Raw genomic sequence first — 15,092 nt, forward strand, 5'->3', positions numbered from 1 at the left:
TTCATGTCCTTGCCATCAATAGCTCCATGTATATATACATGAGCTACCAAGCATTGTTCATCAAAATTGAAAGGTCTATTTTGCTCCAGCAAAGTGCACAAGGATCTCCACTCAAATGAATTTTCATCACTATCAGAATTGCTATGGCAAAATCTCGTGAACTCTTCGACTGCTGTTTTATCAATCCAATCGCGTGACATTCTTCATTTTCATTTTCACATTTCAAAGCATCAAAAACATTTTCAAAGCATCAAAAATATTAAAAGTAACATGTTGATCATTTGCCCTCATGGTCAGTTCACATTTTTGCACGTCAATTAGAGTTCTTCCTGTAGCAAGAAAAGGTATTCCAAGAATACTTGACACATTTTGATCAGCTTCAATTTCTAAAATAAGAAAATTAGCAAGAAATATAAATTTATCTACTCTTACCAGCATGTCTTCAATTTTACTTTCCGGATGTGCGTAAGACCAATCAGCTAGTTGCAACATGATTGTTGTGGGTCTTGCCTTCTCAATTCCTAGCTTCTTGAAAATAGACAGAGGCATTAGATTTATAATTGCTCCTAAATCACATAATTCCTTACCAACATAATGATTTCCAATGAAATATGGGATGGTGAAACTCCATGGGTCCTTCAACTTTGGAGGCAACTTATTCATCAACATTGTTGTGCACCCTTCAGTGAGAGCAACAGTTTCAAATTCTCTCAATCTGGGCTTCTTTGATAATATGTCTTTCATAAATTTCACGTAATTGGGCATTTTCTCCAAAGCTTCTACTAGCGGTATGTTGATATGGAGTTGCTTCAAGACCTCTAAAAATCTTTTGAACTGAACATTATGCTTAGAATTATGAAATCGCTAAGGAAAAGGTAGAGGTGGTCGTCCTTCAGGTTGCTGATATTGCTTTACTGTGGCATTTTCGTTGGCAACATGATCTGATTTTGCCACAACATTTCTCTATGTACCCTTTTCAGGTGTTGTCTATCGTTCAGTAGGTTTTGAGATCGTTTCCTAATTGCAGCTGATTTTGTCTTCCTTTGTCGTTGCATCTTGAACAACTTCATCCAACTGAGTCCTACTTCTAAGAGTGATGGCATTGCACTGCTCCTTCCCTTGGGTTCTTGAATTTTCAGTATCACTTGGCAATGCTCCTCGTGGCTTGCATTTAGAGCATTTGTTATTTGCCCTACTTGATTTTCAAGAGCTAAAAGAGACGCAGCCTGACTCTGAATCACAACATCATTTTTGGCCATATACTCATTCAACAAAGATTCAATAGAATTAAAAGATGATACTTGACCTTGTTAAGCATTTTGCCTCGACATAGGATGATTATAACCGAGCAGTGCATTGTGGATATTTTATCTTGCAACATTATGTGGATTCCCCACACTTTGATTATTCCAACTAAATTTCAGATGTTGCTTCCACTCTAGATTGTAGGTGTTGGAATAGGGGTTATTATCCTAGCTAAAACTACCAATGTAGTATATAGATGCTGGATTTGATGGGCATTCATCAAAAACATGGTCTTCACCACAATAAACGCATGATAGTTCGACTGATTCCATCTCCTAGACTGTAGTTGGTCTCTTCATTGTTTTGATCATATTAGTTATAGATGCTACTTGAGCAGTCAATGAAATGATTGTATCAAGTTCCTTGGTGCCAATCGCTCTACCAGTCCAAACTCGAGTGGTGGGATACTAATAATCATTGTTGACAATCTTTTCCAAAATCTCATATGCTTTATTATAAGACTTATCCAATAGAGTACCATTGGTAGAAGCGTCAACTACCATCCTCGTATGCACATTCAACCCATTATAGAATATCTCCATCTGAGTCCAGTGTTGAAATCCATGCATCGCGCATTTTTGAATTAAGTCTTTAAATCGCTCTCAAGCTTCATATAGCGTTTCATCATCCAATTGCCAAAAAGATGTGATGTCATTTCTAAGTTTGGCATTCATATTCGGAGGATTATACTTTAACAAAAATCTCTGGCAAATATCATTCCATGATGCCACTGTTCCCAACGGTAAAGCATTCAACCATGCTCTTACATGATCTCTTAAAGAATATGAAAACAATTTAAGTCACAGAGTGTCTTCAGGAACACCCTATTGTCTAAACGAGTCACAAACCTCTAGAAAAAATGGTAAATGCAGTCCCGGATCTTCAGTAGGTAATCCATTAAACTGTCCTACTATTTGCAACATCTGAAACATTATCAGTTTCAGCTCAAACTACTGAGATTGTATTTATGGTCTAACTATCCCTGGATTCAGATCATCCAAAATTGGAACAACATGCTTTCCAATTGGTCTATCTCGATCATCTATCACCCTACAAACAAGAGGATTAGCGTCCTGACCATTCAAATTATCATTGAGACCAGGATTATTCTCGTTCCTAGCCATTTTTCGCAATTCATTCTGCTTTCTTCGTAAAGTTCTCTCGAGCTTTGTGTCAAAAGGATACTCTTCGTTAGCAGGAATGCCTCTTCTCATACACTGATGGCAAACCTGTAAAAATTAAATTAAACTAAGTTAGATAAAACTGATGGAATTAAGTAAAATAACAAAACCAAATTTCACCAAATTCTCGATCCCCAGAAACGACGCCAAAAATGTGTCGCGTGTGAAATGATATCCGATTTGTGCAAGTATACATGTCGAATTAAGTAATAAAGTGATGAGTGAGTATCGTTCCCACAAGGATCAGATTGAGGCAAAAAAATGGTCAAGTTATTATAATAAAATGAGATTAATGTTATGGTAAAGCTATGGTACGTATACGGTGGCAATTAAAAGGAATAATGATGTATGCAATATGTGGAATTAATGAATACTTGGAAATGCTATGGCAATGCAAGAGTAAAAAATGTAATGGAAATTACGAAAATGATTATATGAATAATATGTAACTGAACAAATTAACAACTAAGGATGTGATGACAAAGATACTACGGCAAGGGATAAGGGATATATGATGTTGATATGGAAGGTTGAAATTACTAAGAATCTACCTTTACTGTCAAAAATGCCTTGGCAAAATCGTAATCACTCTACTGCTCAGAAGAGTTCTAAAGTGGCCTGCTTCTTTCGAAAGCAAAAACCTCAAGTTACCTTGTCTGTGTCTATAGGCCTTTAATATGGTACCCTGCACTGTTTCCTTCTATATGAACACCGCTCTATGTCTAGAGTCTACTACAATTATCTATCGAGTACTTACTCATATCATTCAATTCGGTCTAATTACTCTAACCTTTTCAGAACTAAGGCATGTCGAACAATCATCTATGTTTAGGGATTGCACGCATACAATTTAAAAATAAAAACAATTGAATGAAATAGTAAATTGATTTTGATATATGCTTCAACCATTAAAGAAAATAAAAGTTTCATCATGTAATCCCAACCCTATGAGATTTAGTTCATAGGTTGTCACATAAAATTCAAAACCAAAATAACATCCAACACTATTTTCATTATTCAATTCATGGAAGAACAAAGTAAGAAATATGGAAGACTTTAAGAAGATACCTTTCACGTGTCCAATTCATACTCTAGCAGCACAGTGTCCTGTAATGGCTTAGAAGACTGCTTTCGTCTTCCTCTTTCCGTCTCTACTCAGCCGCTACCCTCTATTTTTGCTTAAGGATCTTTTCCTTTTTTATTTGTCTTTTTAGGTTCCCTCCTTTTACATTTTATATGCTTTTTCCCTAGGGTAAATCCAACAACTCGTGTTTATCTTCTCCCCTTTTTAAATTCTTTTTTCTACAACTCAAGATTATCTTCTCCTCTTTTTTAGGCAGATTTTTTTTGTACGAGTAAGTTGGGCTGAAACTTGCATTCGTTGAATGTTGACTCGGTCTTCGTGGAATTGCCACAACATCCATGCTGACAAACTGTCCAACTTTTTTCCCTGACAAACCTTCACTTCTTTATTTCTTGTTTCTCAACCTGCACCTGCCAAACCACCAAATACAACCCTACCAGATGCAATTAAAAGTAACATATAATAACATTTAAGCACAATTCAATCTTCTTAATGTAATGCAATGAAAATTACGAATGGAATATCCTAAAATGAAACTAAATTTACTGAAGTACAGACAATTAGTTAGGTCTAAAGACATGAAATATAACTCTTTTCAAGAGTTATCATTATGCGTACCTAATTTTTCTTTTAACTTATTATTTATTAGTAAGCTTACATGTGCTCTCAACTATTGTGTCTTATTCTTTCCTGATTGTCGCCACTTTTAGGATCTTACGACGAAGTAAATTATTGGTAGAAGCCGTGAGCTTGGAGGTCTTTATTTTCTTGATACACATGTGCAGAGAGCTGTTGCTTGTTCTAGTATGGATTCTCCCTTTGAGGTATATTGCTAGTTGGGTCATCCTTCATTGTCATCCTAGAACAAGTTGTGTCCTCATTCTCAAAGTTTGTTATGATTGGGTTATGAATCATTTCAATTTGCTAAAGATCACTATTTACCCTTTGTTCGTAGAACTAATGAAAGAGTCATTGTTTCCTTTTGAATTAGTCCATTCTGATGTTTCGGGTCTAAGTCCTATTACTTTAAAGTCTAGTTTTGTTATTTTGTTTCTTTTGTGGACGATTATTTATGCGTAACTTGGTTATATTTAATGAAAAACCATTCTGAGTTATTCTTTATTTCTGTGCCTTTTGTGCTAAAATAAAAACTCAATTTAATGTTAGTGTTCGTATTTTGCAAAGGGATATTTTCCAATACTTTCAACTTATATATGACTTAGAATGGTATTATTCATCAATCATCTTGTGTTAGTACTCCTTTCCAAAATAGTGTAGTTGAAAGAAAAAACAAACACATTCTTAAAGTAGACAAACACTTTCTTAAAGTAGCCAAAGCCCTTCTTTTTCAATTGAGCGTTCCTAAATGTTTTTAGGATGATTCCATCTTATCAGCCTCTTCTCTTATTAATCATATGCCACCTTCTGTACTTCAACGGTGACATTCCTTACTATATCCTCTTTCCTTCAAATTTTTGTTTTCTATTGAGCCTAAAATATTTTGTAGCAGTTGCTTTATTCGTGATGTTCATCCATAAGTAACAAAATTAGACCCAAAGTCTCTTAAACGTGTGTTTCTTGGAAGATAAAAACATTCATTTACTCAAGATTCGTATTCATTTATCTTTTCCCATTTACCACTATTAATTCATTTATATTATATTTTGTAATTTTTATTATTATGTTTGTCGAGTTAAAAAAAATACCTTCGTATTTTTTTCTAAATTTCTTGTCATTTTCTTTTAGTTTGTAACAAAATTATACTCTGTAAATATGTAGTAAGAATAGTTTATAATATGAAAATAATATGAATAACATTTAATAATTTTTATATAATATATTAGGAGTTTTAAAATTATTTATATGCTTAATGTAATATTAATATTTATTTGATAATTTATAAGTAATGTTATTGTGAGTATTTAAAATTGATATGAAACTTTAAATATTATTTTAACTAATTACTTTCTGAAATATTAATATTAAAAGCTAACAGTTTAATGATAAAATTAAAATATTAATAATTAAAATTTATGTCAATGTTTCTATTTAAATAGATATAAATTAAAATTTAAATAAATTATTATATTAATATAAATCATATCATTACAATATTTTTAGATTGAAAATATATTTCATGTAATTAATATTAAAAATAAAATTAATTTTATTCCTAAACTATTAATATTTGAAATAATAATATTACAAATCAATATTTTAATATTGTACTAATAATTTTATTATTTAAAATTCAATAATAATTTAGTATTTATGTCTATATTCTTATATGAAAAGAAATCAAAAGAACAACCAAATGATAAGTTACATTTTTCTTTTATTCATTCAAACATAAAAAAAATGGGCAAATTACACGTAAAACCCTATTTTTTTAAAAATTACCGAAATGGACCCGATATTTTATTATTTATCGGAATGGGCCATTTTTCCTGAAATCGCGTCCACGTCAGCGCGATGTCAGGGGACGTGTCAGCAAATCGCGTCCACGTCAGTGCGATTACTTACGTGGCAACAAATCGTGTCCACGTAAGCGCGATTTGCTGACGTGGAAGCAAATCGTGCTTACGTGGACGCGATTTATGCCGCACGTGAACAGTACCCACCGGTCAAAAAATTAACCGTTTATGTTTTTTAGCTTGGAAAGGTTTGAAAGGCCTTAACTTTTGGCTCCGTTGTCCGATTGAGACGATTTTTTTTTATTTTGAATAACTTTTCGAGATCTACGCGCTGACAAACAGCCAAAGGCGGTTTGCCGTAATTTTCGTCGAAAAAGATCCTTTTTTACCTCTAAATTTTGATTTTTTCGGTTTAAAATTGAATTTTGAAACATTCAAATCATTATTTTTCTTATTTATTTGAAGTAAACATTGGATTTTTTTACAGAATTGTTGTATTATTTTTTCTGATTTGACACGTGTATGGAATAGGTCCGATAAATCGTTAGAACGTAAGTAATATAATTAAGATAATAACAGTATTTTTATAATATGTTAATTAATTAGTTTAGCTTAGTTGGTTAAGATGCTTGCTCTTTTCTCTTAGTACCTTGGTTCAAATTTTGTTGGTAATAATTTTGAATCTTTTTGTACTTGTTGCATTTATTTTTTAATCAATTAACTCTTCAATATTACATTAATATATATTATTAGTACAATAGTATAGACGGATTGATAATTTGAGCTACAATATTATGAATATTAACTACAATACATAATTTGAGCTACATATTACAGTAATACATATTGGGACAAAATACCAAAAAAAGCCCTATTTTTTAAAAATTTACCGAAATGGGCCCGATATTTTATTATTTATCGGAATGGGCCATTTTCCCCGAAATCACGTCCACGTCAGCGCGATGTGTCAGCAAATCGCATCCTCGTAGGTGCGATTTGTGTCCACGTAAGCAAAGCGCTCTGACGTGGACGCGATTTGCTGACACGTCCCCTGACATCGCGCTGATGTGGACGCGATTTCGAAGAAAATGGCCCATTCCGGTAAATAATAAAATACCGGGCCCATTTCGATAAATTTTAAAAAAATAGGGCTTTTTTTGGTATTTTGCCCAAAAAAATCATTAATTATTTTTTCATATTTCCGAAAATATATTAAAAATAAGTGAAAATAAAAATAACATAAAGTTAATAAAAAAATATGAAAAAGAATATTTTTCTATTCTCAAATTTCATTTCTTTCATTTTCCCTCCTTTAACCCTTTCCCTCTTCGCAACTTTCCCTCATCCTTCTCTCCAACCCTCACTTTCTCTTTTTTCGAAGTGAATTTCTACGCTCCTCTCTCTCTCTCTGGTTTCCTCTCTCTTTCTCTATACCGTATACCTCAATGTCCGGTGTGGCTCGAGCCTCCGCTTGCCCCACGTCGCCGCATCCTCCTCCTTCTATGACTGCCGTCTCCGCACCAGCACCGTCGGCTCCTTCGATTGTTCCGCCGATACGCCGCCACCTGGCTTTCGCCTCGATGAAGCCGCCATTTGTTCATCCGGATGATTATCATAGATTTTCCTCTAATAATAGTAACAATAATTTAACCACCGGTAACAATACTCGTGGAATCATCGCCGATCAAGAAGTTGAAGCGATTGTTGTGAGATCTCCAGTGAGTTTTTTTTTTTTGTAATTTTCAATAAATGTTTTTCACATTTTTTCCTTAAAAAATGGTGGTTATGTCGTGGTTAGTCAACTATCAATATGTTTTTTATTTAACGATAATTTTACTCTCATTTAACATATATCGTTATATTTTGTTCGATTGCAACTTTTATTGACAATTGATAATCTCCAGTTTAGTTGTTCACTTAGTGGAGTTGAAATTATCAGTATCATTAGCATTATTTGACTCTGCAGTGAAATTGTTATGCTTGTACTTTAATACGTGATTTTTTTCGCAGTGCATTTATGTTTTTGATGATGTATTTGATGGTATAATGGGCTTTGGGCTGAATAAAGTGCTTCTTTGCTGAACTAAGTTGAAATTTAACAATGCTGGCATCATCCAATGGCTGAAACTTGATGGCTTATGCACTTTCATGCTCTGAGAAACTAGTTTTTAGCACTATAACTTTTGACCGACATGATGAAAGTGAATATCTAGCTATTGGGTTTTTGTTTGTAATGTTTTGGATTTCAGACGTAATTGCAATTGGTAGCATATTAGTTTCATGTAATAAACTTGCTATACTCGGAGAGGAAGAAGATGCATGTGCTGCATTGTTGGTTTAGAACAGATTATTAGATGCCATGCCCTATGTGAAGAAAGCTTGAAGTCTGTAAATTCTTTGGATGTTGCTGCTTTGATGGTTATTTGATAAATGATTCGGTTGACATTGTTATGACTCTGGCTGCATAATTCCCCCCTACAAATGATGATTGCTAATCTGTTTCAAAACCTATGTTCATATATGAAGTATTCTTTTCACTTATTGTCCTCCACCTAATAACAAGTGAATCATTATTGTTTGTACATACTTGATTGTTTCATGGCATTGATCACCATGAGTTTAGGCTTTGTAAAAGCCTTTGCATCAATTAGTCAAGTAATTCTGAAGGTTTTTATGGTTAACACTTAACAGTAACTCTTCTTATGTATTTTATCATATATTTTATCAACTATTAGTTTAAGCATAGCCATAATAACTTCTGAGGTGAACTTGTATTTCTTCCTGCCATTAGCAACACTTTGAAACACCACTGGTTTTTCTCAGAAATTAAAAAGGAAGAGTACAACTGTGAACAAGGAAGTTGAATCTAGCCAATGGACAACCAGTCCAAGAGTTACCAGCACAGCCAATAGTCCGTTCCAGACACCTGTCTCTGCTAAAGGAGGAAGGATAAATAATAGATCAAAGGCCTCCAAGGCCAATAAGTCTGCTCTTCAAACACCTGTGTCAAATGCTAGTGAGAAACTTTTTTGCTCATTCATCCACTTTTTTATCTCATTATTTAATTGTCTGCTAAGAACTTAGTCATTAGAAGGAAACTTATGTTTCAGTCCAAAGCGTATATACCAATTTAATTACTGTATCATCACTATCAGTAGTCTAATGTGCCAAGAAAGAGAGATTTTTATATGGAGAGGAACGACTGATATTATGTATGGTAATGGGCAGGCTCTCCAGCTCCTCTTACTCCTGCTGGCAGCTGCCGTTATGACAGTTCTTTAGGTAACCTTAATAATGCTTTTTTCTTTAAAAAAAATTAAGCAATGGGTATTTGTATTTCCTAGAGCTTTTATGCATGGTGAGCACAGTACTAATGTGGTTGAAATTTTTAGGTTTCTTGACAAAAAAGTTCATCAACCTAATAAAGCATGCTGAAGATGGTATCCTTGACCTAAATAAGGCCGCAGAAACACTGGAGGTAATGATATACATTTAACGGAGCTTATGTACCATTGGATGTTTTGTCATATTATTGAAATGGCTCTTTTATTTATTTTGTCTTTTTCCCCTCTATATGTTGCAACAGGTGCAAAAGAGGAGGATATATGACATAACGAATGTTTTGGAAGGCATTGGTCTTATTGAAAAGAAGCTGAAAAACAAAATACGTTGGAAGTAATTATTAATGATTTTAAATGTTTTCAAGAATTTGTTGTTTTAATTTGGTTTGTCATTCTGGTTAACCTTCAATGAATGTGAGACTCATTTGAGGATTAAATCAAAATTTATTAGGGGTGTTGACGATTCAAGGCCAGAAGCGGATGGTGATGTCTCTTTATTACAGGTATTAGGAAGTAATATTGGTTTTGTTTTACCTTGCCCAGGCAACAAATCTTCCTGTTATTGTGCATAAGAGTGTATTTCTATTTCTTTATTTTGGTTTATAGCTTTCAAGAGAATGTTCCACCATCGATGGTTGATCAATTTGTACATATGATCTTACTTACTCTTCTGTATGCAGGCAGAAATTGAAAACCTTACCATGAAAGAGCACACTTTAGATGATCAAATAAGGTTATGCACTGCTTATTCTCTTTTTGAAGTAGTAACTCTTACTGTCTCAAACCTGTTTAGGTTTGCTGATGCTTCTAAAATATTACAGAGAAATGCAGGAAAGATTGAGGGATTTGAGTGAGAATGAGAACAATCAGAGGTAAGAATATTGTCCCCCCTGCCTTGTACCAGGGCCCAGTTAAGTGCTGTTAACTGCTGATTCTTTGCAAATGATGATACATTTACCCGTTTTCATTTCTTTTTCAGGTGGCTTTTTGTAACTGAAGAAGACATCAAGGGTCTACCTTGTTTTCGGGTCTGTTTATTCCATGTTTCTTTAAATTTATTTCTCTGCAATCATCTTCTGCACTTGAACTGATCTCTATTTTACTATGCTAAATTTTCCATGTTGCTTTTGGCAGAATGAAACCCTGATAGCAATTAAAGCTCCACATGGAACAACTCTGGAAGTACCTGATCCTGATGAAGTAAGCTGATGGCTAGAGCATTCTAATGAGTTAGGACCATTTTCTAGTCTAATGTTTTGAATGCATAATTGCCTTTCTTCTCCATATTCTAGGCTGTTGACTACCCACAAAGGAGATACAGGATGATCCTTAGAAGCACAATGGGTTCCATTGATGTTTATCTAGTCAGGTATTGCTCCCTTCTTTTGTATATGCTAAACTATTTAGCTGTCCATGATTATGTACAATCTTTCTTTTGAAATTAATCTAAGTGATGATGAACAACAAAGGTTCTTGTTTTGACATCCTTCTCTTTTGTCTTTCTTTTCAAATTGTTGGTTTTCTTCAGCCAATTCGAGAAGTTTGAAGAGGTGAATGGTGTTGAGCCACCTGCAAGTGTCTCACTTGCTTCAAGCTCTGGCTCTAATGAAAACCAAGTTGAGTTGGTCAATGTTGAGAGAACCAGAAAGGAAATTGAACCGCAGGCAGTACAAACTCATCAAATGGACTGTGATGTTAATGCTTCACAGGAGTCTGTTGGAGGAATGATGAGAATTGTTCCTTCGGATATTGACGTAAGTACTGCATCTTTTACCAATTATTTCTGTAGCAAGCTTTATAGAGAATGGATATATGAACTATAATTAATGGCAAAAGGTATTTATAAATTTAGGTAGTGTGGAATTAAAACTCATTTAGAACATTGGTCATTACCCCTCTTTATGAGAGTAGCACCTAAGATCAATTTCCTTTTCCTCCATGCACCAAAATTGGAGAAAAAAAAAAAAGAATGAAAAGAAAAGAAAATGAAATGAAATTAAAATATTACACGCTGGTCCATATTTTTATGGTTAAATATGTAATTTCGTTTTGCCAGTAGTCGGATATGTAAATTGATTATCACTTTTCTTTTCTTGTTTTCAGAATGATGCAGATTATTGGCTTCTATCAGATGCTGACGTTAGCATTACAGATATGTGGAAGACAGACTGTATCCTTGTAGAAATTTTATAGCTCTTCAATATGCTTGACCCCCAAAGGAGGGAAAAAGCACTTGCTCAAACTCGTTTTCTTGTCCAAATCAATATACTTTAATAGCACAATAAGTGGATGTCTAATCCTTAACTCCAAGAATTGCAGGTGTCGAATGGAGTGGGGTAGATATGCTGGATGCTAACTTTGGAATGGCTGATATCAGTACCCCAAGGCCACAATCCCCTCCATCCAGGATGGTTGAAGTGCCATCTCATGCTTTTCACTCTACTCATAGGTAAAATTAGTTTTCTGACCAAGTACTGAAAACAATATCCTATCTTAAATTTACATGGATCACTGGATAAAAATGTGGTTGGTAACTTGGGGCGAAGGAGAATGCAATTTAGCGTGGTTGAGCAAATTATGGGTTAGTTGCACAAATACAAGTGTTGTACACTGGATGTCCGGGCTAGATGAGTGTTGAAGATGGAATAAAAGCAATGGACAATACCGGGACAATGATACAGTTGATACTGTCCATCAAAGCTGATTATATGTGCATTAATGCCCCTTTGTTGATCTGAGCTGCTTAGTTAATCAGTTTGAAATATTGAAGCAGCCATACCAAGTGTAGATGTGTAGAATTGCTGCATTTCGATGACAATCATTGATGATGAGGTTTCATTTTACCTGTAGAAAGTGACTTCTAAAAAATATTTTATTCTGATAATATTGGTAAAAAACTTTTTATTTTGAATATTATTGAACATAAACATTTAAGGTTGAGTTAAATAGCAATTTCGAATTGAGTTGTGCTTTGCGCATGGCTGTCAACGTTTTTCAAAGAAGTATTTTCTTAGATGTTAATATTTGCATAACAAACGGAAGCTAAGCTGTGATACTTGTTGGGAAATGATATGTTTATATGATGTATTGTATATGCGGATTGTGACCAGATTGCTTGCTTCCCTGAATTTCATCACTAGGTGGTTGCGTCAATAGTATGCTAAACACAGTTTAAGTTAAATACATTTTGTAAGTTTTTCCTTTATCTGGAGAGTTATAATTGCATATCATATAAGCGTTTTCTGATTTGCATATCATACTGGTAATAGTATGTTGGGATAAGGTCAAGAGTTATACTTAATTGCTATCCATAGAAGATAAGTTTAGCTTTCCTTCACCATAATGCAAGGAACAAAATTAATGAGAATAAAAGCATATTCTTGTTTTTAGTGTAAAGGAGGTTGTTGTTCATGATAAGGGTTGTAGATATTGAGATTTGAACTCATAGACTTCCTTATGTTATCTTTTTCAAGTATGATTGTATGAATTAATTGATTTTTGGGTTCATAAAAGCTAATTTTCTTTTCTTGTTTTTTAGGGGGTGTTGGGTATAAAGGAGGTTGTCTTGTAGCTCAGGATAAGGAAAGGATTGTATACGGATAGGGGTTGTAGTTGGGTTGAGCCAAGCTCGAACGGTGAGAGGGTTGAGCTCAATACAAAACTCGCTTGAGTTGAGCTTGATTAAATATTATTATCTAAATTTGAGCTCAACTCAAAATAAAATCAAACTATTTAAGCTTGGCTTGGTTAAGCATGTATACATGATTTATATACTCGAGTTTGAGGTTGTTCCATATAAAATATTTTTGGATAAAATAGTAATTTAATATCAAAATATTAAAGATACATTTATAAATAAAAAGTTTGTTTAGGTTTGTGAGCTATTTGAATTTGAACTCTGCTTGTTAGATAGCTTGACCCACTTTACTTGGGTTTGAGTTTAACTCGAGAATGATTGAATTGAATTTGATATTCAAATAGCTTTTGAGTAAAAGTGTTTTGTTAAATTCCTTTAATTTTAAATGTTAAGTTCTAAACTTAAACTTTTTAGATATTTTCTTAAAAATGATTGTATGAACTAATTAAACTAAGTTTTGAGTTTAAAAAATATCATGTTTTCATGTGGTGGTTTAAGATAGCAATAAAAAGCAAGGATAGAATATATCCACTAATAGTATTGCCAATTATAGGTTAATTTATAAGAATATGTTGAAAAAAATATTTTGAGAAATTACGTTGAAATTCTTTAAATTTATCGATTTATGCTATTTTTGAAGAGAAAGGATGCGTTTTCACTATTATATTAGTGAAAGCGTGTCCTATAGTCTTTTTTTTGAAAATGTGTCTTACATGGCGTGTTTTAATTGATGTTGTAGTGAAAATGCGCCCTGTAGGATGCATTTTTACTTGCCTAAAAATGATTTTTTTTGGGTTAGAAATTAGAAGTTTGTATATTTATTTTCATCTGTGTTTGGGATAAACATTGTTATAATTTTAAGGAATGTTTAAATTTACGATGGTGACATCGAGTTGAGTGACATACAAATTTCATCTGCCATGTGAGTATGGAGCCATCACCTAGGAAGTCAAATCGCGTTGCAACTCAAAGTCTCAGTTGACGGTGATTATATGGTCTGGGTTTGAAGTGTAACTAGGGCTTCAAGTTTACAAATGTTATGTTGTCAAATGATGGAGCATAAATGACCCCTACTTGACAGTGGTTATGCGAACATGACAACTACTTTTTCCAAAAGAGGATGGTTTATAACATATGACATGTTAAATAATTCATTTTATCTATGTCCACCAAAGGTGGGGACCTCGTTATTATAACATATGACATGTTTAAGGTGTAATAAGTTTTACTAACAGGGTCACTGCCCTTAGTGGACATGGACAACACAAATGATTTGATTATATTGGAAGACCCCTTTGTTTTTTTTTCGCACTTTCGTGTGGGTTTTATAAAGTATGTTCTTCTGATGATGAGAAATAGGTTGTCATGTTCGCATAACCATCGTCAACTAGGGCCCTAGCTATGCTCTACCCTTTGGCAACAAAACCTTTGTTACTTTAAAGTCTTAGGCTTAGTTTGGATGGGCGGTGTGTTTACCTCCGGTAAGGTTAAAAACAACAGTGGCGGTGAGATTAGTTACTGTAGCGGTGAGATTGGATACTATAGGGGTGAGATTAGAAATAATGGTGAGGTGTGTGTTTGGATTTAAACGCAGCTGTAGCGGTGAGGTGAGAATATAAAATGACTATTAATAACATTAGATTAGAAATGACAATGTATTTATGTTATATTATTTAATATAAAACATAAATTAAAATTATATTTTTTGTAAAATGATAATTAAAATATTAAAATTATATACAATAAAATTAAAATATTTTTAAATTATATTCATAATAACATGTCAAAATATTTTACAAATTATATTTAAATCAAATAATAAAATATATATTAAATTGTATTTATAGTAAATTTATAAATAAAAATTATAATTCTATTGAAAATTAAATTATATTAAATAATGACATATTAAACTAATGTTATGTGTATTAAATAAAATAAATAATAAAGGAAGAATTGGTGGGGTAAAATAATAATTACCTTTGTTTTTGGACTTCCAAATTACTCCATTGGAGTTAAATCTTTTAACTCCAGCGAATATGGGTTACAGTGAGGTGAGAAATGCTCACCGGTGTGCTTGCCAAACACTTCAACTGGAGTTGCGTTTTAGTTCAAATTTTTTTACTCTTT

General features: G+C 33.3%; 1 protein-coding gene and 1 non-coding gene across 2 annotated transcripts; both read left to right on the forward strand.

Annotated features, from left to right (window-relative positions):
- Window positions 1-1,863: 1,863 nt before the first annotated feature.
- On the forward strand, window positions 1,864-1,970 carry LOC128033316 (small nucleolar RNA R71). Its single transcript, XR_008189524.1, has one exon. It is a non-coding gene; the product is annotated as a small nucleolar RNA R71 (small nucleolar RNA).
- A 5,320-nt stretch (window positions 1,971-7,290) lies between these two features.
- On the forward strand, window positions 7,291-12,297 carry LOC105785460 (transcription factor E2FA). Its single transcript, XM_052633017.1, has 14 exons — window positions 7,291-7,702; window positions 8,808-9,000; window positions 9,213-9,266; window positions 9,377-9,462; window positions 9,571-9,659; window positions 9,777-9,828; window positions 10,006-10,058; window positions 10,147-10,197; window positions 10,305-10,353; window positions 10,460-10,525; window positions 10,618-10,694; window positions 10,854-11,079; window positions 11,429-11,495; window positions 11,645-12,297. Exons 1-14 carry the CDS (start codon window positions 7,430-7,432, stop codon window positions 11,776-11,778), a joined length of 1,470 nt encoding a protein of 489 aa, XP_052488977.1. The 5' UTR covers window positions 7,291-7,429; the 3' UTR covers window positions 11,779-12,297.
- The last annotated feature ends 2,795 nt before the right edge of the window (window positions 12,298-15,092 follow it).

The sequence above is a fragment of the Gossypium raimondii genome, chromosome 1 (assembly GCF_025698545.1).
Source record: "Gossypium raimondii isolate GPD5lz chromosome 1, ASM2569854v1, whole genome shotgun sequence".
Lineage (NCBI taxonomy): Eukaryota > Viridiplantae > Streptophyta > Magnoliopsida > Malvales > Malvaceae > Gossypium > Gossypium raimondii.